The 26,852-nt window shown below is 54.0% G+C and overlaps 3 protein-coding genes and 1 long non-coding RNA gene across 12 annotated transcripts; 2 read left to right on the top strand and 2 right to left on the bottom strand.

Moving 5' to 3' along the window:
* Positions 1 to 366: 366 nt before the first annotated feature.
* TAX1BP3 (Tax1 binding protein 3) lies at positions 367 to 5,158 on the bottom strand. The gene is made up of 4 exons (XM_036887446.2): positions 4,981 to 5,158; positions 2,085 to 2,204; positions 1,646 to 1,723; positions 367 to 1,316 (listed from the first exon to the last, which is right to left on the bottom strand). Exons 1-4 carry the CDS (start codon positions 5,017 to 5,019, stop codon positions 1,179 to 1,181), a joined length of 375 nt encoding a protein of 124 aa, XP_036743341.1. The 5' UTR covers positions 5,020 to 5,158; the 3' UTR covers positions 367 to 1,178.
* Positions 5,159 to 5,223: 65 nt separating this feature from the next.
* Positions 5,224 to 6,069, top strand: EMC6 (ER membrane protein complex subunit 6). Its single transcript, XM_036887460.2, has 2 exons — positions 5,224 to 5,365; positions 5,518 to 6,069. Exon 2 carries the CDS (start codon positions 5,556 to 5,558, stop codon positions 5,886 to 5,888), a length of 333 nt encoding a protein of 110 aa, XP_036743355.1. The 5' UTR covers positions 5,224 to 5,365; positions 5,518 to 5,555; the 3' UTR covers positions 5,889 to 6,069.
* A 107-nt stretch (positions 6,070 to 6,176) lies between these two features.
* Positions 6,177 to 24,813, bottom strand: P2RX5 (purinergic receptor P2X 5). 9 transcript variants are annotated; one of them, XM_057501028.1, is made up of 14 exons: positions 23,376 to 24,810; positions 19,830 to 19,980; positions 19,132 to 19,203; positions 18,806 to 18,881; positions 18,625 to 18,721; positions 18,301 to 18,381; positions 17,830 to 17,968; positions 17,133 to 17,269; positions 16,584 to 16,677; positions 16,382 to 16,447; positions 13,858 to 13,940; positions 12,836 to 13,006; positions 9,062 to 11,496; positions 6,177 to 9,029 (listed from the first exon to the last, which is right to left on the bottom strand). In XM_057501028.1, the coding sequence occupies exons 1-13, from the start codon at positions 23,882 to 23,884 to the stop codon at positions 11,427 to 11,429; spliced, it is 1,746 nt and encodes a 581-aa protein (XP_057357011.1). In that variant the 5' UTR covers positions 23,885 to 24,810; the 3' UTR covers positions 6,177 to 9,029; positions 9,062 to 11,426. The 9 variants fall into 9 exon arrangements, with proteins under 9 accessions (XP_057357011.1, XP_036743213.2, XP_057357013.1 ...); XM_036887318.2 differs by having other exon boundaries at positions 23,323 to 23,561; XM_057501029.1 differs by lacking the exon at positions 6,177 to 9,029 and adding an exon at positions 12,131 to 12,229 and having other exon boundaries at positions 11,386 to 11,496; positions 23,376 to 24,812.
* On the top strand, positions 22,841 to 25,549 carry LOC130683454 (uncharacterized). The gene is made up of 2 exons (XR_008997198.1): positions 22,841 to 23,330; positions 24,935 to 25,549. It is a non-coding gene; the product is annotated as an uncharacterized LOC130683454 (long non-coding RNA).
* Positions 25,550 to 26,852: the final 1,303 nt, after the last annotated feature.

The following is a 26,852-nucleotide window of genomic DNA, read 5'->3' as shown; positions in this document are numbered from 1 at the left end:
TGAGTCAGGCAGAGGCCCTGTTGCTCTTCAGCTCATCCCATCTCATCAGATCCATTTCCTGGCTGTGATAAACTGAGTACCCTTGAGGGTGTTAGCAGGTTGGGGTTTCTCCCATGAACCCCCTGGTGTCCACGAGGCACACCCCAGGTAGACCTGAGGCTACACAAGGGAGACCGGGGGCTCCCTGCCCACACTTCTGGTGAAGTGTCCCAGACTTGCCCACAGGTGTGGCCCTGGCCAAGCACCTGGAAGTAGCTGGGCTTCATCTCAGAGTAGTTGGGGACCAAGTCAGCCAGCCTAACAACCCAAGCTCTCGCTGCAGTCCACCCCCAGTATCCCTACTCTGTGCCTCAGCAAGGCCCCACATGAATTCCAGCACTGTTTATTGGGCACAGAGTGTTGGGTGCGGGGCAGCTTCCTACCGCCCCATTTACACAGTCACCAAAGTAAGGCCTGTACACTCGCCGAGAGTTCGCAGATGTGAATTAGTAAGCTAAATTCAGAAGTGGAGTTGGCATCTCCAACTAGTAAGATAAAAATGGTTTGTATCAAAGCTGTGATTAAAAAAATAGAAAAGTTAAACCCCCAGGCATAGAGGAAAATAGCAATCCTGAGGAGCTGCCCTCGGATGTCAGCCGTAAACCTCATCTAAATCCTGTGAGCAGATGAATGCCGGGGAGGCCAGGGCCCCTTGGAGGAACGGAGGTACAATCCCGTCAGCTGGGAGCCTGCCTGGCTTCCATCCAGGTGAAGCTCCACAGAGGCACTGGTAGTGTGTCAAGTCACCCACGGGGCCCCGGGGAAACCCTGGGGCACAGGCACTGCAGACCACGTGGGCGAAGCCAGCCCCACCTGGCATTTTCCAGCTTCATGCAGCTCTTGGGAAGTGGGGTCCCCTGCTCACCTTGGCACTGCTGAAGCCAGGCAGCAGGGTCTGGGGGCCGAGCCTATGGTCACTACAGACAGACTACAGGCCCCTGGTTCCCATCCTCAGTGTCCAGGGCAGAAGGGAAGGAAAGCTGAGTCAAGCCCCAGGGACACGCCTCTGGGACTAGCTCTTACTTTTCTGAGCTGGGACCCAGCACTCATCAGAAGCCAGGACAAGGAAGACATAGTGTGGAAGTGTTGTCACTGTACAAAGAAGCAGGCAGGCATGAGTCGGGGACCGCAGTGGACTGCTAGGACAGCATGGACTGCTGCACCGCCTTCTGCAGTGACTGCCGTGTCACCAGCAGGCGCACCACCTCCTCTGAGCGCTTGGTGAGTCGCTTCCGGGCCTGGTCGTGTGTGACCATGGTCATGTCCCAGCCATTCACCTGGCCCAAGGAGAAAACGTAGCCCAGCTCAGTTCCCTGCCCTCTGGGATCTAGAAGCAGGAGAGGCTTTGGGGAGCCTGGGTCACCCAAGCAGGCTTCCAAGCTGATGTCCCCAGGCTGGGGGATGCCAAGCAGCACAGTCAAGGCACACAGAGGAGAGAGCCAGCTTCCTCTGGGGCAGCACCAGCATGGACTCCCAAACAGCTCTGGTGAGTCTCCTAGGTGCCCCGGGAGGCAGGGGCAGCCCCCTCCCCACCCCCAGACACACACACAAGTGTTTCAGACCTTCTGGCCCAAGCCTTGTTTTCCTTCTTTGGAACATCTATTACCTGCATGATCTTGTCTCCAATCTGCAGCCCAGCAATTTCAGCAGGGCCTCCCTCGGATACTCGTGTCACATAAATGCCCTGGAAAGAGACAGCCCAGGTCAAGCCTTGGGGTCACGGACCAGCCCCTTATCCATCAAGCCAAGCCACTTACGGCACACTCCCAGCCATCCGTCAGCCTCGGCACCAACAGCCAAGGGGAAAGCAGGGCTGCCCCAGTGCTCCAGCCCCTGGTGCTAGGCTCTTCATGTTCCTCCTGGGAAGTCCACTCCCCACTCCACGCCCCTACTTATTCCCATCAGATCATTCCTTAGACCTTCTTATCAAGGACTCTTTAAGAAAAATGAGGTCTGCTCCCTCCATGAAGACCCAGGAAGCCAAGACCCACCAACTCTCGCCTGTGCGCCCCACAGAGAGGTCCCAGGACCTTGGTCCCCCTCACCTTGTCCGTCTTATCTTCAGAGAAAGGATTCTGGGAGGGATCCTGGTCAATTCCACCTCCAATGCTGAAGCCCAGGATTAAGTTCTCACCTTGACGCAGCTTGTGAATTTCAACTCTTTGCTGGCAACAAAATGAAGAAAAATGAGTTGGGGGTGGGTGGGGGTGTAGAGAATGAATCTGGTCTGTGTCCCCAGCTCAGAGCAATGCCAAGGTGGGGCCCAGGGCCTGTGCAGGAATCCAGCTGGTCCCCTGCCTGGGAGGCTAGCCGGGGGTTGAGACTCAACTCAGACACATCAACAGACCCACAAAAACCTCGGTCCCAACCTCCCCACCTTCCTTTCGGTCTCAGGCACCTGCCTTAGTCATCCTGTGCTCTAAAGCCCTCCTGGCCCAAGAGCCAAGGTGCCGTAGCTGCTACCGATCGGGGGGCTGTGTCCAGGGAAGGAACTACAGGGCAGGAGGGGTCAGGCCCTGAAAAAAATGCAGGCACCTTGCTGAGGCAGCTCAGACTGCTGAGCCAGCCCTGTGGAGGGCAGGACGAGGAAGGAGGAAGAGGGGAGGAAGGGCTGTCCTGCCCAAGGAAATGGGAACAGAGGCTTGAAGGTGCTGTGGACACACGTCCATGAGACCAGAGTGTGCAGTGCAGGTCTGGACTGGGAGGTGAGAATGAGGCCAGCTCAGGAAGCCGCGGGAGCAGGCCCTGGAGGCTCGCCCCGAGGGAGGGGTTCGCTGAAAGGCCCAGGCTCCGCTCTTAACACAGCGCTGGAGTTCGGGGAGGGCCCTAGGGCTCTCCTGCCGTACGGTGGTCCCCCGCTGTGCCAGGCTCCCCTCAAAGCCTTCAGTGGGCATCCTCCAGTCACCAGCTAGGAGCCGGACAAGATTAGCCCACCCCAAAAGCCGATAGTTTTAACAGGAAGAAGGAAAAAAGCAAAAGGTGACTTGATCTGGACCCAAGGGGCTTTGCAAAGGAGGGATCATTTGCACCAGGCCTTGAGGGGTTAACAGGAGTTTGGACACTTGACCTTGACTTTGGACCCACTGGAGCTCCTAGGACTTGAGTAAGTTTGGTCATGGTCGGGTTTGATGCTAGAATGACCCCTCACTCAGTGGAGGGATGCACGTCTCAGAGGCAGGATGTGGAGACCAGGGAACACAACTGCTTAGGAAGTGAAGTCGAGACAGGGAACGCTCATGGTGGAGAGGAGTGAAGGGGAGCACCCAGCCACCTGGCCTGGCCAAACAACCGTCTCACATGGGGACCCTGGAGGAGAAGCAGCATGTAGAGCTGGAGCGCCGGGAGCCATCCAGACAGGTGTCCGAAAGGCAGACTAATGGAGCCAGGGTTCAGAGGAGAGGCCCAAATGGTTTTAACATTCTCAGAATGTTAACTACATGCAAGGTGGGGACAAGGGAGGAAGGCTCCCCACCCCATCTCTAAGCCAAGACCAGAGAGAAAGGCCAGACCCCACTCACCACATTCAGATATGTTCCTACAATTAAAATTGGCAGGTCATGGTCCTGAAGCTTTGAGGAAAGCCTGGGACAAGCCATGACATGACGGGGGAGCAGGAAGCGAGACCCACTGGACCTAGGCCCACATGCCCAAAAGTGTGAGCTCTTACAAGCCTGCTCCACCCCCACATACTCTTGCACACTTTTGATTCACCCTCAAGGTCAGAAGGGAGTATAGGCCCTTGGGCTAGGAAGACAAGGTACTGTCACTGACTTGCTAGGTGAGGTCAAGCAGGTTAGTGACCTCCTCTGGCTCCTAAGAGGCAAACCTAGCTACCTCTAGGGGTAGCTAGGGATCAGGAAAACCTGGCTGGTGCGGCCAGGGTGAAGCTCAGGACAGCTGTCAGGAGATCTGGCAATGTTTCCCCGAGCCCAGGCCAGAGCTGGGGCTCCAAGCTCTCCCTCACATGCCACCTTTATCAGTGGCTTCACACCATGCCACTGCCTGATAGCAGGAGCTCCCCCCTCTGACACACACACACCCATCTGAGATACTGCAGCCAATCCCTTGGCCCCCAGGATGGGGACTTGCACCTGACCCATTGCCTGCCCAGCAGTGTGAGTTCTGAAACATGACCAGACCTCTCTCTGGCACTCAGTTTCCCCACCTCCACCAGGGAGCTGCCCTCCGGGCCCCATCCAGCTGTGGCACTGGCATTTAGGTCCGATGTCCCAGCCTCCCTCCCTATGCCTGTTCTAACAGCACCTGGCACCCAAGACAAAACAAGTGCCAGGCGGGGAACCTGGTCCTTGCCCTAACAGCTGGGAATTCAGGAAAAGTTCGGAGCAGGTTGGAGCCAGTAGTATAAGCCTCAGTGTGGACCGGGAGGCGGTAGGTCCGAGGAAACGAGGCTGTATGGGAGGAGTAAGGGACTGCTAACAGACTCCAGCAACCTCCACCTCCTAAGTCTTCCTCTGGGCGGCGGCACCGCAGGAGCAAAGGAAGCACTTCCTCATTCCTGAGGCTGCGACTCATGGACGTCGGGGTCGGGGTCGGGGCCGACGTCCGCCCCCCACAGCTGCCCAGCTGTGGACACAGGCCTGGGAAAGGGACGCATTCCCAGACTCCATGGCCCGGGGCCTCTCTCTTAAGTGCCCGCCGCCCCTGCCGGCTGAAAGGAGTCCAGTGCCGCGGCGGCAGTGCGCGGGGTCTGGCCTCGATCCAGGGTCTTCAGGAGGCTCTTGGGTCCCAGCCATCTCCGTTGCACGGGTGGGAAAGACCACAGTCCCTCTGCGACAAAGCCGGGACAGGAGCCCTGGCAGCCGGTCTGCAGGAGCAAACTGTCAGGTCTGACGCTTTGTCAACCTGTTTGGGGTATCAGTTTACCTATCTGCAAAGTGGGGGCATGCCAAGACGAGGAAAAGCCCGCGCGAGCGCACTCACCACCACGGCAGTGACCGGCTGGCCTGGAATGTAGGACATCTTGACTCCAACCTGGTAACCAAACGCCGCTCAGTGAAGTCCGCACAAAATCCCCGTGGCCGCGCCCTCCCTGGTTAACAAAGGCAGCCCGGCTAGGCCCGCCTGCTCATGAATAGTCAACAAACTCCGGCCAATCACCAGCTGAAGCGCAGTCGGGCTCTAGAAGTCCCAGTTCGTACGTAGCGAAGCGAGGAGGGGTTGGCGCGTGCTCCAGAGGCCAGGAACGAGAGCTGTGCGCCTGCGCAGCCGGGGCCTCCCAGCAGCCTGCAGCGCAAGATGGCGCCGTGGGAGTTCTGTCCCCTCACGGTCTGAGGGAGTGCCGAGTGACTCCGTCGCCGTGTTCCAGGTAACCGGGCGAGCCTGGGCGGGAGTGCAGAGGTGTCGCCGCCCCACCGGCCGGCTCGCGACCCAAGAGGGGTGCGAGCCCCAGGGGGAGGGGCGGCGTAAACGCACCTCGCCGGACTCCGGGCGCCGCTCGTAACTTGGTTTCCTCCGCAGCTTCGCGAGAAAGCAGAGGCCGAGCCCCGGCGGGTGCGATGGCCGCTGTGGTGGCCAAGCGGGAAGGGCCGCCGTTCATCAGCGAGGCAGCCGTGCGGGGCAACGCCGCGGTTCTGGATTACTGCCGGACTTCAGTGTCAGCGCTGTCGGGGGCCACGGCCGGCATCCTCGGTCTCACCGGCCTTTACGGCTTCATCTTCTACCTGCTCGCCTCCATCCTGCTCTCCCTGCTCTTAATTCTCAAAGCGGGAAGGAGGTGGAACAAATACTTTAAGTCACGAAGACCTCTCTTTACAGGCGGCCTCATTGGAGGCCTCTTCACCTACGTCCTGTTCTGGACGTTCCTCTACGGCATGGTGCACGTCTACTGAAACGGGCGCAGGGATGGCTTTTTTTAAAAAAACAGATTAGGAGGACTGTTGCCAGAAGTTAACATCGTGTAGACTTAGTTTTTTAATTGTTCGGCTCGCTGCTTGTTCTGTAACGTTATAAATAATTTATATCTGAAGACGAGTCTGTAATATTCTTCAGATTAAATGAAGCGTGAGATACTTTGTGGATTTTTTTTCTTACCTTAACTCACGTCGCCTGTCCGCCACAGGAGCCAAATCGCCAGGTTTTGATTCTGGATATCTGGGACTGGACCTTAGCCTTGTGTAATTTCCTTGCATTTATACATAGGTCATCCAGAGAAGGGCCGTTAGGGCCTAAATCTGGCGATAACTTAACATCCTGTAAAGTAATAACTAATGCTTATTAAGCGTTGCTTATATGCCAGGTATTGTGCCTTGTACCTTTTACGCTCATTATCCCGTTTAATTCTAGTAATGTGCTTATGAAGTAGATTTGTTAGCCCTCATTGATGAACCTGAGGCTCAGAGGTTAAGTACCTCCCCCTATAGGAGGCACAGCTAAAGGCAGAGCCAGGATTCAAATGCAGGTTTCTTCATTGCTCTTGCTGAAATGGCTTTACCTTTTCAGAGCCCCGCCTTCCCTCCCACCTCACCACTGCAATCAGGTGTGAATGATGTCGTTTCACTTACATTTCACTTAGTTACAGCCAGCTGTCCTTTCCATTTTAAAAAACAAATTCAGGCTCTTTTCCAGAATATGTCTAATGAAGATGAAACAGACTAGAATTTAAGCCAAACTTTGGGCTTGTCCAGAGTGCAAATGCCTGTCTGTATGCTAATGTGTAATCCCTTCTTGTCAGGAGGATTATCCAAGAATCTAAGATGCATACATTTACTTGAAAAATAAGCACTGAATTAGTTATAGTCATGAACATGTTACTTGCATTAGCGAATTTCACAAATCTTCGATATGGTGTGAAGAGACCCAAACCAAGCCCACGCTGGTGTGTGTGTGTATGGTTGGGGAGTGGTGAGGGGGTGAAGAAAGGCTTTTTTGCAGAAATACTATTACATTTGAGACTTGGAAGTTGAATAACAGCCAAGCATAGAGAAGGGGATACTTGACAGCGCATGTGTGAGGCCACTGGGCAGTAAGGAGTTTGACCCGTCTTTGGAGAGTTAAAGAGGCCGTGAGGCAGAACTGGACCAGATCATGGAGAGCACAGTGGAGAGGGGGCACCTTGATCCTTAGAGCAACTGGGGGGAGCCTTTGGAAGTTTTAGGAATGAGGTGATTAGATTTGAATTTTTTTTTTTTAATCTGTTTTGGATGAGAAAGGAATTTGAGAGCTTGACTCCAAGTCCTCCTTTACAGACAGTTAAGTAAGTGGCCCCTGGCCAATAACCATTGGATCTGGGACCCAGACCAGAGTCCTGTTTTGGGTTCTGGACCACATGCTTGCACACGAAGCCAAGAAGCAGGTAAGGCCACAGCTTTTCCTCTCCCAGTGACCTCTGAACCCTTCCTCTGACCACCTCTGAAGATGCTCACATTCATGGTTTGCTCACCGCCTCCCGGTCGCCCATCTTCCCTCGGCCTTCTCTGAGTGGGAAGGGAGGGCTAGTTCCTGATGTGGAGAAAGGAGAAAGCAGAGTGGGTCCTGGGAGCAGGGGAGAACAGGGAAAGTGAGCTCATTTACTTAACCATTACTCCGTTGTTAGGTAGTAAGCTTGTTTGACATGTTCACTATTATTGTAGTGAACGTCTTCACATCTATGTTGTTTTGAGGGAATAGTTAATACAGCAGAAGATAAAAACTTGATTCCGAATGCTTTCCAGAGTTTTATTAGATTATGCTCATTGAATGAAAAGTACCAGTTTTACCAATGCCTTCCTAGTCTTAATGCATGTTTATTTAAAGAGCTTCTTTAACTTTCATTTGAACTTCTTTGCAAGATAGTAAGGAGTGTAATATACTGCTCACTGTAATTGTTTCTGTGTCTGCCTCTTTTGGTCCCTTTCTCCTTACATTTTCCTCTAAAACATGAGGTCACCATGAAGATATGAAGGGAGAAACATCAGGACATATTTAAAGTTAACACCTTTTATTGTTTTATAACCAAATAAAAATGTCAGAGAATACATATATTGGGCAGATCCCTGAAAACGTCTGTCTCCTTCCCCCGTTTAAGTCTGTGTACTGGCCTAAGGGGAAAGAAACAACAGCTGGCAGAAAGGGGGGTCTTTTGGAGTCTCTGAATTCATTGCATCACTTGGTAGAAGGAGGTGGTTGGAACCAAGTGGAGCCCTTTTCCAAACATGAAAGATGCCATTTCAAGTGGGTGATTAAGGGACTCCCCAGGGCACTGTAGTCCTTAGCGACACGTGGAGGGAGTCACATTGCCCCACTGTGACTGATCCCCCAGTGGGGCAACCAGCCACTGAGATAGGAGCCGATTGTGCAGTGGAGCGAAAAGGCAGCTGTAATTGGTCAGTTCTGGTGACCCCTGCATCAGGAGTAGAGAGCACTTCGATTTTTCATGGCTGGTCCCCATAATGTCACATTGATAGCACCCAATTTACACATCCCCTTGGCCCAAATCATTAGGAAAATACTAGGTAGACGGCTTTAGGCCAGGGTCTGAACATAAGCATAGACAATTCATGTGATCCTGGAAGGAGCATGGACAGGAGCTCATGAGAGGCTGGCACGCTCATCTTCCTGTTGGCAACGGCACCCTGAGTGAAGGGCTTTCCCATGTCTGAAGGGAGCCAAGTACCTGCTTTACTTCCATTTCAAAGCCAGTTTCTATAAAATGAACGAGCCCTCCACTCATGCACCAAGGGAGAGAGCTGTGCAAAACCAAGGGAACTGGCAGCGATCAACCCTGTCCGGGAGCTGGAACGGGTCAGTGGCTCCTGTGAGCCTGCGGCCCCAAGACAGGAGGGAGGCCACCTGCACAGCTTTACTGGACTTGAAGAAACAGTTAGGCTCAGTCCTCTATGGCAGTGAAGTATAACGGGACCCTTAAAATTCAGTTGATAAAAAGAAGGCCTCACAAAACCAGCTCCAGCCAGGGTATCCATCTATTTCCTCGGTTGCTTCTTTTCAGGTTAAGGCATTACTTTTATACACATGTGATCTCCTTACCTAGAAAGCTTCCCCCATCACCTAGCTAGATACCACTGACCTTTCAGATTTCAACTTGTATGTCACTGCCTTGGGGAACCTTTTCTGGCTACTCTTCACTGACAATTCAGTTCCATTTGTGAGTAAACGGGGGACCAGCGGTTAAGGTTTGGCTCCCCATAGACTGAGCACCTGGACAGGGACTGTGCTGCTTGGCACTGTGTCACCAGCATGTAGTCCAACACCTGATAAAAGGTACTCAATAAACATTTACTGAGTGAATTCATACTGTAGGAAGACATTTTCATTCCAATATAAAGCAAATAGTACAACCTCCCCTGATTATACAACTGCTGCAAAGCAATTCCAAAAACAGGTTAAAAGAAACCAGACCAAATCCTAAGCAGCTGTGACCCCTGCCCTTTTTACTCTCTTCCAAACTTAAAAGTAACATGCTAGATTATTAAGTCCAAGGGTTTGCTTTAGTAAGGAAGTGAAACACAGTGGACCACCCAGGTTTTTTACTTCCTAGTCAGAGAACAGGTGGGCTTGTGGACAGGTTATCAGGCAGCCCAAGGGTGGAAACTGCTTGCTCTGGAAGGGTAACTATTCTGAGGACCAAGTCCCTCTGCCCCAGTGGCAGAGCCTTGCTAGAGACCTTTCAGGCCCCTTCCGACCCTCTCCAAAGGCCCTGGTGGAGGGATGCTTAGGGCCCCCTCTGTGCAGAGAACTAGGCTCCTCTGACTTGAGGCAGGCCCTGAAGAGCCCTTAAGTACCCTAGTATCCGCACAGCTGCACAAACAGCATTTGGGGCTTGCTGGGCAATGGGCCACGCTGCAGGCCTTTGCTGCTGAGCCACAGACCTCAGTGAATTAGGAGTTCTCTGTCTCCCCCAGATTTGCACGGGGACTCCTCAGACAACCGGGAGAAGCAGAGAGCTAGCTGCCTCCCCAGCTGGGTACATCAGCGTTACTCCATGTGCCCCTTCCTGACAGAAGAAACTGGGTCTGAGTTGCAGGTATCAGGAAAGCTCATTTCCTGAGAGGGTGCAAGTAACCAGGTGGATTCTCAGGAAAACAAGAGCGTCTCTTGGCAGTGATGACACGGGTTGCCTCAGGAAAGAGGGTGGGAGGGAAGCTTTTCACTGTCTATCATTTGGTACCTTTTAAATTTTGAGTCATGTCACTATTATCCAGTCAAAATATTTTAACTTAAAAAAATTTAAGTATCATGCCACTTACCCAGGGGTGGGATCATCTGGGTCTCGAGGTAGAGCATGTGACCAGAAATTGGCTCCACCCACCAAAGCTGGCCTGTTCCTCCCTCGGAACCTGGCTCTGCATTATCAACTCAACCAGTGCTTCTCAAACTCTAACATGCACACCGATCACCTGGGAATCTTGTGGAAATGCAGGGTCTGATTTAGGAGGACGAGGGAGGGGCTGGAGACTGCAGTTCCAAGGAGCTCCCAGATGATGCTGGTGCGTGCGCTGGCCCAAAGCGCACGCTCTGAGGCGGCTGGGTTCTGCAGGGTGGGGGCTGGGAGGGAAGGGCAGGCGTGAAGGGCGAGGGCCACCCTGACAACGCTTCCACCTGCCCAGTGAGCACCATCCATTACCTCACTGGCCCCTCAGACCCGGCCTTTGAGGAGAGAAGGGGGGACTGTGGGCAGGAACCCCCAGCCCCACAGAACAGCAAGAGCCAGACCACACCAGCAAATGATCTCCCTTCTAGGCCAGATGCTTTGCCGAAGCAGAGGCCTCCCTGCCTCCCCTTCCCCACCTTCCCCAGGAGCTCTCGGGAGTGCCTCTCCCCTCAAGGGCCAGCTGCCTCTGGCAGGTCCAGTCCCTTCCTGGTTGCTTCCTTGGCCACCTTTACATTTTATCCCTGGGGGCAAAGTCAAATGTCCCCTTGCATGTTGGCCAAGGCCCTGCTCTTAAGAGCCATCACTCTATACAGGGATTTGTGAAGGCCTCAGCTAGTGGCTAGAGGAAGGTCAAAGTGGCCATTGGCTCTGAAGGGAATGGCAAGTGTGTCCCACTCCCTGAGGGCCAGGTCAGCATCTCATTTAAACACCTCTTGCATAGGGCCCAGCCCGCAGGAAAAAATGTTTATTGAATGAACAAATGAATGCTCAAGCAGGTTCTCAGAAATCATGAAAACTACTCTAGTGGCACTCAGGCTCCTGGCCTGACCCCTTCCCTCCCTGGGGCCTCGTCTTCTAGATCTGAGCCGTTCTGGCCACTGGGAGACTCTCCTCCTCACACACACCACAATAAGCTTGTGGCAAGATCCCAAAGTACAGGAAGATGGCCACCCTGGGAGCCGGTGCCCCGTGCAGACACGAAGGCGGATCTTCCCAGCTCAGAGCTGTGCACAGTTCTGCCCCCATCTTCACCAAATCCGCTCTAGGTCAACATTGCTGGCTACGCCTCCACTGTCTGCAGGTTCTGCAGCTGCTCCACATTCACCTTGCCATTCCCCAGGTGGCCGGACCTGTGTGAGGGTGGGGTAGGGGGCACAGAGGACAGTTGGGAACCCTCTGGACACAGCCAGCCTCCCTAAAGTGGACGCCACCTGCAGCAGCGTCTGGCTGGCAGCACTGCAGGCAGGCAGAGAATTCACAGAGAGGGGCAGTCTGTCCAGGCCACAGGCACAGCCCAAACATGAGTAGATGCCCAGGCTGAAGCCCCAGGAGCTGCCCCAGCAATGAGCAGCAGCCACCGCCATGGCAGCCCTGAGCCTCCCACAGCAACAGGCAAAGCTTCACCAAGACCAGTGGCTTTCTTCCCCCTCACAGGCCGAAGAGCTCAGGCAGGCATCCAAGGGGAGACAGCTCGGAGCAGGTAGGCCTCCACTGCGCCCTTCCCCTGGCTGCTGCAAGCCCCCAGCCTCTCTTTGCCTCTTTAATCCTTCCCTGCCCAGGCACAGCTCCTGGCTGGAGGCTGCCAATCCCTAAGTCAGCAAAGAATGAGTGCTGGGGGCAGGAGGGCCCACCTTAAGCCAGTGAACTCCTGGGACTTGGTTTACAAGAGTCATTGGACCCTAGCCTGACTGAGCAGGAAGAGCCCTGTGTGCAGCCCCCACTGGATTAAAAAAAGGGAAAATGGGCTCAGAAAGGGCCAGGCACCTGCTCAAGAGCACACAGCAAGGCAGAAGCAGAGCAGCCCTGAAGGCCAGCCTTCTGACTCAGCCCAGGGCTCCCTCTGGCTCCACGCTGAGGTCACATCTGCAGAAATGGTCAGGTCAGACTGCAGGTCACCTGTCAGCACAGCCCCTCCTGAGACTAGGGCAGCTCCAGAATCCCCACTTCAAAGAGGGACTTAGGGAAGGCATCTGATGGGGAGTGGGGGAAGGACGGGCCTGAGAAAGCAGAATAACCTGATGAAGGAGAACTGGATTCCAGACACACACTGCCAGGGTTCAAATTCCAACTCTGCCATTTACTAGCTGTGTGACTTGTGCAAGTTACTTAACCTTTCTGTGCCTCAGTTTCCTCATTAGTAGAATAGGGAACATTAGTGTCCACCTCATAAGTGTCTGAAATAAGTTCACAACACAAATTGCTCAGAGCAGTGCAGGGCAGACAGAAAGCCTGAGGAAAAGCTGCTAAGTACTGTTACTGTGTGAGCTCTGTGACAGCACAGCAAGCAGCCTGTTTGCAGGTACTTGGAGGTGTTGGGAGCTAATGGGGATAAATAGTTAAATGAAGCACCACCGGCAGCCCCTCCACCCAGGGTCCAGCTTTGGTGGGCTCTCCTGGGTCCTGGACGTCCTGCCTGGTAGCCAGGTCTCCTGCAGCCCAGTCCTGGGCCCTCTGCCCGCAGCCCCTCACCTGGCGGGCTCAAGGAGCTGCCGGCTCACGCAGCCATCCCCCGTCTGGCCTCCGCCTCCGTCCTGCACCTCCGGCTGTTCCGCCAGCCCCGGCCCCATTCCCGTGTCCTCAGCCTCTGGGGCCTCACCCTGCTGCGAGGACTTCACCAGCTGCGCGAGGCCCTTTAGGGCCCTGGGCAGGACAGGACCCATTAACCCTGGCCTGCAGCGCCAGGGCAATGTCCCTAGCCTGGCTGGCTTGCCCTGCTGAGCCTCTCACCCCACAGGGGGCATCCCTCTTCCTCCAGCAGCTCAATCAGAGTGACAGGTTCAGGGCTTGGGGCTCAGCCTGGGCTGAGGTTATCCAGGCAAATGATGGAGGCTGATCCTCCGCCTGCTGTCCCAGATTGTGGTGGGGCAGAGGAGGCGCCCAGTCAGTCTGCAATTCCCCATTCTGATTCCAGCCCTCCAGAAAGCCTTCCCTTCCCCTTCCTGTCCCCCAATGTCTGTGCTCTGAAAACACACACGCACACACACACACACACACCATAAAAGCCTGGAAATAGGACCCCACAGTGATAAAAAGAAATCCACCTTTTCTTCCTTTACCACACCAGCTTCCCTTAGCCCCAGCCCCAGCCGGGCCACCAAGGCCTAAATAGAATCCTAAAATGTAAGTGTTAAAAGGCATTGTATGGAAATCAACCCTCATTTCACAGACAGAACCTGAGGCCCAAGGGGGCCTGGGACATGTCCAAAGTCACACATTGGGCAGCGGCTGAGTTGGGCCTGGTACCCAGCTCTCCTGCCCCCAGCCTGCAGTGGCTGTTTCTTCTGCCAGCTGTTCTGAGGCAGAATCAGATCTGTGAGCATATTCCCAGAACATTCCTCCTCCCCAGGGAGCTCCCTGTGGTTGAGCCCTGCCTCCACACCCCAGGGGCCGCCAGCCAGCCAGGGCAAAGGCTCTAAGCCAGGGAGGAGGAGGTGCCACCAGGGGGCTCCACAGGGGTCCCCTCAGGCTGCTGGGGAGGAAGCCTGACTGACCTCACTTCCTCGTACTTCTTGTCCCGGTAAAAGTTGCTCTTCTTGATGAAGTAGATGAGCACCAGGTCACAGAAGAAGGACCCCTGCCAAAGGGTTGGGGTCCCTGACTCAGAATCCTAGACTTACAGGAACCCCCAGCCACTTGGCGCACACTACATCCAAAGTGACCCTGCAACAGCCCCCTGGGGGGGATCCCCTTTTCACAGACAGGGAAACGGGGCTCAGGAAGAGGCACCCTTCTCCAAGGCACAGAGCTTGTCAGAGTGGAGCCAAAGAGAGCCTGGAGTCCCTCGGGTCCCTCAGACCAAGCACCCCCAGCACCACACTGACCCCAACCAGCATGGCTTCAGACAGTGCCTGCTGAGCACACGCCCCGCGCCGGGGCCTGCACTGGAGAGCAGGCAGGGAGACAGTGAGACCCTCTGGGGCCGCGCCCTCTGGGGCAGGAGACAGGCATGTGCATTTTGACAGTGACAGAGGTGACACAGTCCTATGATGGGGATGGGAGCAGCACGAGCCAAGAGAAGACAGGACTTCACTCAGCCTGGGGAGGGACATCTGGGCAGAATCTTGACGGAAATAGATTATACAATCCAAAAATTGAAGAATAAATAAATTCCAGGAAGGGCATCACAGAGGGGGGAACAAGTGTGTCATGCCTGGGAAATTCCACAGGGCATGGCAGCAGGGGACGAGCTGAAGACACTTCTGGAGAGATGGATGTTTTCGAGGCATAGGTCCTAATCTTTTGGGGAGGCACTGAGGACTTTGAATAAGAGCAGGACACAGTCATAATTATGGCATTTTTTAGGAAGATCCCTCCAGTCAGTAGTCAGTGTGAGATGGATTGGAGGACATCGGGCCAGACGCATAGTGCAAATGCCCATCTCCTCCACCAGAAGGCGACTCCACCACAGCGCAGAGGCGAGAGGGAGGCGCTTCCAGCTTGAGAAGGGAGGAGGCTGGGGTGTTGAGGGTTGGGCCTCCAGGTGAAGGTGGCCCTCTGATGTTGGGCACTGCACACCTTTTCCCCCCGAGATGCCAAAAATGTTATTTATCAATTCCTTGTCTCACAGAGAACACTCCTCCTACCCCCACCCAGCCTCTACCACTGCTCTTTCCCCAAATGGAGCCACTTACGTTAAGGTCCCGCTACTGTGGACCCAGATTTAATATCTAACCTAACTGCAGTTTCAGTCCTCTCAGGAAAGTAATGTTTAGCCAGCCAAACCGAATTTCCTGGAGGCAGTTCCCTGAGGGCCCCCTTCCCCAGGGTTACCTTGCCTAAACTATGCATGTTTTGCTAATAAATTCCTCTTCTTTAAAACCTTTAAAGATCTTTAAAAGCCTTTCCTTTTCTGCTGCTTAGCAAAGTTCCCCTCTACACGCTAGATGGGATGATACCCAATTCACGAATCATTTTATGCAACTTAAATCTTCCAGTTTACTTGGTTGAATTTTGTTTTTTAAAACCTTCACTTCAAGGTATGCCCCCCATCATGCCTTGTGTTCCGATTTACCCACATCATAAGGAAGTGATGGCTGACGGTGGCCCCTCTCTAAGAATGTACATATGCAAACAGGTGGGGTTCCCTAACAATGGGGCTCACTTTCATGGACCACCTCTCTGGAGCATGGCCTTCTGAGTCCTGTTAGAAGACAGAGTTTTCCTGGTCTCAAAAAAGTCCCTCCTGGGTCCTGCCAGAAGTTTCACTGGCTGTTTGGCCACCAGGACAGAAGAATGAGGAAAGAGGCGGCCAGAAACCCAGGCGAGGGGCATGCTAAGATGGGTGCAAGCCACTCACTGACAACCCAAATAGCTAGAAAACTTCCAGAACAAAGGGGTATGACAGAGACTTAGAGTAAAGCTTCACCTGCCCTCCGGCCACGACCTCTCTCCTGTGAGCCCCTCTGGGCCCAACTAAAGGGACAGCTCTGAGGAACACTACTAACAGGCTTCCCTGCCTGTCATCTTTTTACTCCCTGATTATCAATTGGGAGTGAATTTGGCCTTTGGGGCACATTTGATGATGTCTAGAGACATTCTGGCTATCACAACTGTGGGAGAAAGTGCTGCAGCCTCTCATGGGTACAGGGTAGGGATGCAGTAATACATCCTCCAGTGCACAGGCAGGCCCTACCAAAAAAGAATTATCTGGCTCAAAATATCACTAGGACAGGAACACAGTTGAGAATGCCTGTACATAGCTGGGTCCTGCTTCTATTTAGCAGCAGTGGAGATGAGGCTTAGATGTTGAGCGGTTGGCCCAGAATCCCAGAGAACCCCAGCCCCACCCAAATCCAGAGCCCCAGGCAGTGCCTCTCTGGTTCTCTGCAGAGAACCGCAGGCAGTCACGGCCACCTGAGGACACCAGAGGGGGGCAAAGTCCCCCAAAACCCTCTACCGTCATCCTGCAGACCCCACCAGCTCTCCTCCTTTCTGGGGCATGAGGGCAGGTCCTCTGGGGCAGTCCCCCCGACTGCCAGTACTCAGAGGGTGCAGGTGGGGAAGGTAGGTACTCACAGCACCCATGAGCGCCAGCCCAGAGCCCACGTTGATGATTGTGGGGATGATGTTGAACTTTCCTGCCTGTATGTAGCACAGAAAGACAAGAGAGGGTGAGCAAAGCAGGATGGACAGTGGGACCCCCACCAGGACTCCAGCCAGAGCCAGCCCAGGACCCTGCCCAATGTGCCCCACCCTGGATGAGCCCTGCCCCACACACCTTGCCATTCACCATCACATCAAAGCGGATCCCGTAGGCCTTCATCAGGGTGCGGAACTCTACCCCAGCCGCATCTCGGTAATATTTGGCAAACCTGGGGGAGACATGGCCCAGGGGAGCCCTCAGGCTGGCTGGGCCTTCCCTGTTTGGTACTACAGACTCAGCTGCCTTGGCAATTTATAAACACCACAGAACCCTGGTCTCAGCACCCCCAGGAGAGGGTGCAGACCCTCTTGCTGACATTATGCTAAAGACACACTCAAACTTTTCAAACCCTTCCCAGACATTTCCCAAGGGTGAGGGCTTTCCCACTGTACTCTGGACCAAGCTAGGGCCACCAAAGCACAAATGGAACTGAGCCAGCTGAGAAGCCAAGCCTCAGCTCCATGGCAAGCAGGGGGTGGCAGCCACTTCCGTTCTCTCCCAGGGGCGCTCCTAGCTGCCGTCTCTCCCTGCACCAAGCACTCCGACACCCAACCCCAGGAAGGAGTGTCCAGGGCTGCCACCCAGGATGGTGGGTCACAAGGCGGCAGGCTTAGCCCTGGTTACCTGAAATTATACCCAGAGGAGATAGAGTTTTCTGAAAATTTGTTGTCCAGACGGCTAAAATAATAGTGAGGGTTGCATTCAGAAGGAGCTTTATCAAGATCACAGTCCCATTCGATCTGAATACCTATTACACCGCCCTTGATGAAAAAGAGACAAGAATCAATGCACAGGGCTTTCTGAGAAAACAGAGGTCCCAGACCAGCTGGCTCTTCACAGAGAGCTGGACCAGAGGGGGAGAGGGCTCGGGCAAGGGGTCGGTGGGCTGCAGCATCCTTCCAGGAGGACGGTGGAAAGCCCACAGTTCTAGCCCCACCTCAGAGTGGCTAAGGAAAGCATCGCTGACCGCCCCAGCCAGGATCCACCTGCTTCGTGCTGTGGGGGGACACGGCGACTGGCAAAGTGAGCTCCCACCATGGGACGGGCACCTTACACAAGAGCCAGGATGTGCTGGGGGGCCTCCTGCTGGCGCAGTGTCAGCTGATGCCCCGAGAACCAAGAACCACATGGCAGGTGTGAGGGCCCGAGGTCCCAGAGCAGGCACAGATGGCTGTGCAACACAGCCAGTTCTGAAGACAGTGAGTCCCTGGGGCAGAGGACTTTGCAGGGCCACCCCAGTCCATGGGTCCCACCCTATACTGCCCTCCTCATTGCAGAGCCCAGGCCCAGAGCCCTTAGGCCCCAGGGGGACACCACCCACCTGCAAGGCTAGCTCCTGGAAGTTGCTTCCTGTCCAGCTGACCAAGGACCCCAGTCGGAAGATGGGGCAGTAGGGGTTCTTGGGGCCAAACTGACAGGACTTCAGGAAAGATTTGTCTTTGGAGTCCTGTACATTGGTCCTGGGTGGAGGCCATGAACAGCCAATGAAAGAAAAGTGAGATCCTGGGCTGGAGGCTGGGCCTGACCCAGGAGTCACTGGGCCCCTCACCTGGCCCAGGCTGAGCCCCTGACTAGGCCCTGCTTGAATCCTGGCTGCACCCCCTCAGGATCCCCAACAACCTACTGCATGCAAGGACAGGGCCCCACTCCCACAACAGAGGAAAGGGGTGCCCCAGCATGAATCAGTGGTTCATATACACACACCACACCCCATGCACACAGGCCCATGGACAGCCACACAAGGGCCAGCCAAACCCAGGCCCTGGATCCCCTGCAGCCAAGCCCCACCTACTTGGAGAAGTTGAATTTGGGGAAACGAATGAAGTTCTTTATGTAAACAGTGAAGTCTTCAGCCTTGCCCAGGAGTGGCTTCCTGAAAAACAAGCCAGGACAGCGTGCCCAGGAGCCCTAGCCCTGATTCCCTTCTGCCTCCATGCAACACCCCAGCCTGTGACAGGGCTGAGGCCTGCTTGTTCCCTGGGTCCCTTGGAGCCATGGCCAAGGACAGTTAATTTGTTCATGTTGGAGTGGCCCGCAGGCCTTACAAGGTTTGAGGATCCATCAGGTGGAACCACTGCACAGAACTGGGTCAGGTCCTGAAGCCTCAGCCACTCACATTGGCCTGGACTTTGTCTCCACTGGGCACCAGGCGAAGATCTCACAGGTGCCCCTTTGTGTGTTCCCTGCCCTCAGGCAGCGGCCAGTCCTCAGTCCTGCAGGGGTGGGGCAGAGACAGTGCTAGGAGGCTCTGGCTCCAGCCCCCGCTGCCCCCCAGCCCTGGCCACTCCAGGCCTCACCATTTCCAGCCACAACAGGCTCTCCAGGAGGGCAGTCACTGTCCTCATGGCACAGAGCGTCAGGAATGCTTTCACTCTGCCAGGAAAGAAAAGACAGCTCACGGGGCTTCCCCTGCAGGGGCCCAGCTCAGAGCCAGGTCCCACCCAGGAGTTAGGCCTGCCTGGGGCCACACACCCTCTGAGAATCTGTTTCTCCCCCAGACTTTGCAGAATAGGCACACACACCTCCCCCGGGGCCCCCAGGATAGAAACCCCGGCTTCAGAACAGGGGTAGAACCCACCCACTGCTGGCCACTCTCCTGCCAGCTCTCCACCCCACATCAAACCTCAGCACAGGTTTCCTGCCGCTGGTTGGGCGTCACGATCAGGTTGGTGATGATGAAGAACACATTCTCCCCCTGAGGAACCAGAGAGGGTTGAGGAACCTCCTCCTGTCCCTTGGAGACCCTCCTTCCAGGGCTGCCAGGCAGGGGGTGGGGTCTCTGCCCAGGTGTTGAGGAAATAGGGCCACAAAACCAGTGGCTCCCACCCCTCTGCCCACTGACCTAGGCGTCCCTGAGTAGATGTCCTTTGACGGATCCCAACCCCAACCTGCCCCCTCCTTGCCAATCCTTATTCTGCCCTCAGCCCCTGGGATACCAGCCCAGATCTGGGAGGGGGAGGGGCAGTGACGGGGTGGCAGTGAACAGGCCAGGAAGCTGTCCCCAGGGGCAGTGGCTGATACAAGGGGGGGTTCTCTGCACCATGGCACCTGACTCACACCGACCTAGTTCTCAGAGCCCCATTTGGTCCCAGCCCGCTCAGGGTTTGTTGGGACCAGAGCAATCCCATAAGGCACACGCAAGGAGGGCAGAGGTTTGGCATGGCAGGAAGGACCTGGGCAGGGTCGCTAAATGCAAACCCTGGCAACCATCCTGGCCCAAGGGAGACATAGGATGGAAGTCCCCAGGTACTCGAACAACTTCCTGTGTGACCACCCGAGTCAGGCCCTGCCGCCCAGCCCATTGCTGGCTGGGACTCCAACCTGAGGTGGGATGACATAGTCGGCAACGTCCCAGAGCCGCTCGCCGAGCTCCGAGGTGTTGGTGAAGGTCACACCCTTCACTTTGGTGACGATGCTGCTCTGCAGGGAGGTGTCAGTGTCCTGGTAACCCTTCTTCACCAGGAACACCCAACTGCAGGGAAGAGGCCAGCAGGTGGGCATCAGACCCACTGCTGCTCAGGGAAGTTTCCCCAGGCCTCGGGTGGGGTAGTGGCAGGCTTGGGGCTCCATGCTTCCCACCAGGTCCTGGGCCGGGGACCCAACTCCACTGCTGCCTGAAACCCCGTCCTGCAAGCAGTGAAGATGACAAGCAGCCCTAGAGGGGGCAGGCCTCTGCTCGGCAGCTGAGACCCTGAAGTCAGGCAGGCCAGGGCCAAAACCAGCTTACCCAGTACACAGGCAATGTGACCTCGGGCCAGCCCATGAACTCTGGGACCTAACACATGGATAACTGCGCCTCCCTCCAGAGATGTGAGGATGGTTAAAGGAGGCAGTGCATAGCCTGAAACTAACCAGGAGGGGACCTCAGACAAACGGAGGGGCATCGCACAAAATCCTGTACTCTTCGGCACCCAGAATACAAGCACCAAAAGCAAAAATAAACAAGTTGGACTTGATCAGAATTAAAAACTTTGGTGCATCAAGAGATACTATTAAAAAGTGAAAAGATAACCAAAAAAATGGAAAAAAATATTTGCCCATCATATAATTGGTAAGGGTTCAGTACCTGGAATATATAAAGAACTCTTACAACTCAACAATAAAAAAGATAAAACATCTAATTTAAAAATGGGCCAACAATTTGAAGACACATTTCTCCAAAGAAAATATACAAATGACAAATAAGCACATGAAGAGATGTCCAACATCATAGGTCAGCATTAAAACTGCAATGAGATACTATTTCACACTCAGTAAGATGGCTGTCATCAAAAAAAACAAAATAACAAATGTTGGTGTGGATGCAGCAAAATTGGTACTTGCTGATAGGAATGTAAAGTGGTGCAGCTGCTGTGGAAAACGGTTTGGTACTTTCGCAGAAAGTTACTATATGAACCAGCAATTCCATTCCAAAGTATATATCCAGAAGATTTAAAAATATATGCCCACATAAAAACCTGTACATGAATGTTAGCAACATTATTCCTAATAGTCAAAAGTAGAAAACAGTCCTATTGTGCATCAGCAGATGAATGGATAAACAAAATGGGGCTCATCCATATGATGGGATGTTGTATTCAGCCATAAAAGGAGTGAAATACCACTACATGCTACAACATGATGAACCTCAAAAACATTATGCTGAGTGAAAGAAGCCAGACACCCCCCCGGAAAAAAGACCACATATTATATAACTTGATTTATATAAACTGTCCAGAATAAGCAAATCTATAGAGACAAAAGTAGATCAGTAGTTGCCAAGGGCTGGGTGTAAGAGAGCACTGTGGCTGACTGACTGCTAATAGATATGGGTTTCTTTTTGGGGTGATGAAAATGTTCTGGAATTAGTGTTGATCATTGTACAACATTGTGAACGGACTAAAAACCATTGAATTGTATAATTTTAAGTGGTTAAAATGGTGAATTTCATGCTATGTGAATTTTACTTCAGTTAAAAAATAGTAAAATAAATAAAATAGAAATACTGTACTTTTCAAAAAAATGTCAGTAAAATACCAAGACACACTCAGGAACAAAACCAAATTAAAGGAGACAACTGAATGCAAGGTATGGTTCAGATTTACTTTTACTATAAAGGTAATTACTAGGACAATTTCCAAAAGGTCTGTAGGTTAGATAATAATATTGTTTCAATGCTGTTTACCTAATATTCATACTTGTACTTGGTTAAATAAAAGAGTCCTTGTTTTCTAAGAAATACACACTAAAGTATTTAGGAGGAAAGGAGTTTAATGTCTGCAACCAACTCAGCTCAAAAAAATTGCAGATATGCACTTGTGCGTAGAGGGAGGAAGGGAGAAGGACATCACAAATGTAGTAAGAGGTTAAAATTTGGGGAACCTAGGTGAAGGGCAGTTTTTAAAAATTTGTACTAGCAACTCTTCTGTAAATCTAGTATTATTTCAAAATACAAAAAATATTTTTTTTAAAAAATCAGATGGCACATGTAATCGCTTAGCACAATGAGTGGCACAGGGGAAGAGCTGAAGAACTCATCAGTTTACCATGGATGTTTCAGTTAAGGTTAGAGACTGTCCATGCTAACCTCCCCTTGGGAAAGCTGGGGAAACTGAGGCCAGAAGAGGGCAGGGGCTGCCTGCCTGAGGCCCTACAGCAGTAGTATGGGGTGCCTTGCACCTCCCAGGATGCCAAGCAGGGTGTGTCCACCCTCTTCATCTCTGGGGGCAGAGCTGGCACAGCCTGGGCCCTAGACTGTCCTGTCTCCAAGGAACTCTGACACTTGAGCCAACCACTTTAGTAGGGACACACGGGGCCCAACCTAGACAGAAATATTCTTCAAATACTCAAGAAACATTCATTCATTTCACATCTATTCCCTATATTCCCTAAGCACTTAGGTGATGCCAGGCCTACCCCTGTGGCATCCCCAGACTGGAGGGAAGTCACAGACATCAAGCAAATGATCCCCCAAATAAGCACATAACTACACTGTGGGAATGCCAAGGAGGCAAAGGAGAGAGTTACGTAAGAAGCCGGGTCTGAAGGATGAGTGGGTGCTAAGTAGAAGGGAAAAGGCAAGCCTAGCTGGGGAACAGCCATATAAACGCCCTCGTGGGAGGCAGCCCGGTGCCCTGGGACAGGGAAGCTGGGCCTCCAGGTGAGGTCAAGGCTGCCCTCCCAGGAGGAGCGTCCACTCCGCCCTCAGTCAGGAAATAGGAGGGACTCAACAGCATTTATTGAAGGAGTCAAAGACGTGGCTGCATCCCAGTCATTTACTGTCATTTCCTCCCTCCACCTGTCCCCTCCTACTTGGGCCAGCTCCTGCCAGGTGGGGGACTTGGCGGGGTACAGCTGAGCTCGGTGCTGGGGTAGAGGGTCTCTGGGCAGGACTCCCAGCTGGATGCCGGAGAGGCCAGCCACGGGTGGGGCGTTCTGGGACATGCCAGGCTCATGAGTTGCCCCAGCTGGGTGCTTGGCACTGAACTCAGTGATTAAAAATAACCGCCCGGCGCCTGGGCTTCCAGGCCAAGGTCCAGGGAGGCTTGGGGCGACAGCTGCAGCCCATCCTCACCCCTTCCAGCAGCCCTGACACTGGCGGCTCCAGGCCTGGAGGAAGGAGCGGCGCACTCAGAAGGCCGCGCCCGCATCTCATCCCCTCCAGCGCGGGGGTGGGAAGAAGAGGGATCCCTCCTCACCCACCACGCTCATACCCAAGGGCCCTGGAGGGCGTCCTCACAGGCAGGACCCTGGACCCCCAAGCACACACAGCCTGATTCCGACCCGGAGATTGCCCGCTACCGCCCCCGCCCCCGCCAGGCCCGGGAGGACTCACACCACCAGGTAGGTCAGGATGGAGACCTGCAGCAGCCGGTAGAGCAGGCCCACCTTCTTGTTCTTGGCGATGACATACTTTTCGGTCTTGTAGTCGAACAGCGACTGGTAGAGCCCCTTGCAGCCCGCCTGTCCCATGGTGCCGGCTCACCTGCGCCTGCAGAGCGCGCCGCGCGTGCCGCATGGGGAGCCGCGTCTGGCCGGCCGCGCGGCGCTTGCGCTCCGACCTCCGCGCGGCGGCCCCGGCGGGCCTGGACCGGCGGCGGGCGCGCAGGGCTGGGAGCGCGCGGCGAAGGCCGCCGACTGCGACCTTGCCGCCGCCGCCTCGTCCCCCGACACAGCGACCCCGCCGACCGGCCGCCTGCACGTGCGGCCGCCGCAGCCAGCAGCTCGCCGCGCGGGAGGAGGGAGGCAATACCACGCAGGGTTCCTTTTAAAGAAACCCCCTCCTCTAGTCCAAAGGACGCCCAGGGTCCTCCTACCGAGTAGATGCGGAAACTGAGGCCGGGGGGTGGGGGGCGGGACTCCGCAGGAAGCGGCGGCGAGGAGGGGATGAAGAGCATGCGTAAGCAAACCCAATAGGTTTCTTAATTTTCTTGCTCCCTGGGGGAAGCCCGGCCCTCACCACGCAGGCTGGGAGAGACCGAAGACTTGTGGGACCCGTAGCTCCTATGTCGCTATTAAGTGGACGCTCCTACTGTGGCAGCTGGGGCAAGTGTAAAAGCCCGCGCCTCCGGGGAGTCGGCTGCCGCACAGCGTGAACTCCACGCCGCACCTAGGGCAGGTGGCGTGGCGACAGGCGACCAAGGCCCAGAGTGGTGAACCATGCCTGGAGGCCAGGCGCCAACTAAAATGGTCCCGAAACAAGACAGGGACCGAATCTAGGCGATGAAGACCGCACTCCTCACATCTGAAATTAAAGGAGGGCAGCGGGAGCTGCGATGGGGAGCCGAGCTCTAGATCCCGTGGCAGCCGCAGAGGCCGGCACACGCGGGCTGAGCGTGTGATGAGCTGCACGCGCTCCCTTTCTGCATCCCGCCATCTGACAGAAGTAGTTCAGCTCCTCTCCCTACCCGGGTCCCCACACGCGAATCAGAGTTCCCTGCAGAGCCACAGGCTCTAGAGTTTGGAGGGACCCTAAAGTTCATAGAATGTGCTCCTGTCATTAAGTAGAAACCCCAGGGTACAAGGTCTCCAGCTCTCCTGTGCATGGGAATCGTGTGGAAGAAAAATGCAAATTCCGGGGCCCTGCCTGTAGTATTTTCATTCTCTAAAGCTAGGGCAGGGCCTGAGAATCTGTATTTTGCTCTCAAAAGCAGTTCTTTGCAGCTTTTCATTTGAACTCACATGCCATTTCCTTTTAAAAAAAGCCTATTACCACCCCCAAAAGCAGCCCCACCCACCTCACTCTATCCCATTACCCCTCCTCATTCCCTTAGAGCACTTGTCACTCTTAGATATTCTCTCATTTACTGTGTCCCCCAATAATACAAGCTCCAGGAGGGCAGGGACCTTGCCTTTGGGCAGCTCTGTATCCCATGCCCTCTGCTCTGTATTAGTTCGTTATGTATTTGAGTAAGTGAATAAACTCAGGCTTTTTTTTTTTTAAACAGGGAAGAGATTTGGAGCTTCCACCCTGTCCTCGTCATGACTGGGGATTTCAGAAGCTGACGTCATCGGGGTTGGGGGAAGGCTTGGGATTGTCACCAGATCTCCCTCCCTCACTCTCCTGCCGGCCTCCTCCTCAGCCCTCCTTTCACACAGCCAACACTCAGGGGTGACATCACACTTAGGAAGTCTCATCAACCTGAGCACACAAGGGAAGGTGGCCTTTCAGGGTCTCACAACGTGGTATGGAGAAGAGCTTGAGGCTGGAAGGCATCGTGTCAGCAAGCCCCCCGCCCTTACACAAGCAGCGCATCGGGTGGAGCCATACCAGGTCTCTCCACTCCCCACAGGGAGTTCCAGGCTTTATGGTGGGGCCTGTTTGTCCTCTGAGGGATCCCCCAGACACCAGGGCCAGACCCCTCCTGGGGGCTCCCTCAGGACCACTATATCCAGACCAATAGCTGGGTCATGACATCAGTTACTGAGTTACAACCAGCATATAGAAAATGAGAGAAAATATCAGAGGGGTGTTTAAGTAAGAGTACGCACGGCTTTGTGAAACTTTTGTTTTAAATATGAGTGTGTGTATGACATTATGATAGAATATATTTCTTCCTCAGGATTGTGGTCAAAACAATGTGAAAAATACCTCTCATAAGCGGCAAACCACCTCACCAAGGCTGGGGCCAGCTCACCACCTCCTCACATTCAGGCCCAAGCCCTTTATATTCAGTGTGGGAGAAGGGGCCTTTGCATTTTACATTTGCATTATTTAAAGTCCAAGTCAGGGCTGTTTCCCAAACCAAGAGGAATTCTCCACTGTAGAGAATATTGCCCGCTGCTTTTCATTGATGGTTTCTCCACTCTCCCTAACCACAATTAAACAGTCTAGGGCCCCAAGGCACCCTGCTCAGATGGTCCTCGCCACCATCACTGTGAGTACTTGCTTACCTGTTAGCATCATTCTAAGTGCCTTACGTGTATGGGCTCATTTAATCATCACAACCCTATGCAGTTGGAACAATTATTATCCTTATTTTTCCCTAAGAGGTTATATGTGTCCACTAGTAAGCATCAGGGCCAGAATTTGAATCCAGGTGATCTGGCTCCACAGTCCCATAAATCATCTCCATTGTCACCATGAGCACAGTGCTTTAGTTTACACATCAACTCACTGACTCACTCTGCCCATTTCATACTCCCTGGAACGAGGCCCAGGGTGGTCTCCCAGCCATCCACTTGGGGCTCTGTTCTTTAGTGTTCATGGCTGCTTCTAGATGACACTTAAGTGTGTAACGCACACATCTCCCCTGCTGATGTCCAGGGAGGCCACCACACAACACACAACTGGGGCCCAGTTGTATAGCGCTCCTCAGAGGGAAACAGACTCTCATGATGCCACACTGGGGCGGTCAGATACAGAAGGCATCTTTTGGTGGGGGGGCGCGGTCCCATGCCACAGGGGCAGAGAGCACCACCCTGGCATGCCAATAACTGAATACCTTTAAACTTTACTCCCTGGGTTGGGGGTCAGGTGAATGGCTGGTCTTCCAAGTGGTCAAAGTCCCCTTCCTGCCTCCCCACCACACTGCACTCCAAAGGGGTCCACATCATACTTCATTATAATCAGTGCTGTCCACCTAAGAGGAAGGGTTGGCAGTGAGGGGACCATTCTCATCTGGCTCACAAGACTTTGTCTAGTTGGATGATTTAACGTACCAGCAGTGAAGTGATGGGAATTATAAAGTTAATTTTATAGGGGATCTTTCTTTTACATCATCTCACTTGCTCCTGAGACTTGCCAACGTTTTCAGTGTGGAGCCACTCCTGGGGCTCTCCTGGTCCACTCTGGGCTCGGGGACAGCCTCTAGTAAAAACCACCACGGACCCTCAAGTGTCTGGAATCGAGACAGACAGGGCCCT

The sequence above is a fragment of the Manis pentadactyla genome, chromosome 4, assembly GCF_030020395.1.
Source record: "Manis pentadactyla isolate mManPen7 chromosome 4, mManPen7.hap1, whole genome shotgun sequence".
In the NCBI taxonomy this organism is placed as follows: domain Eukaryota; kingdom Metazoa; phylum Chordata; class Mammalia; order Pholidota; family Manidae; genus Manis; species Manis pentadactyla.
The sequence above is the reverse complement of the archived record's forward strand: the minus strand, read 5'-3'. Positions and strand labels throughout refer to the sequence as shown.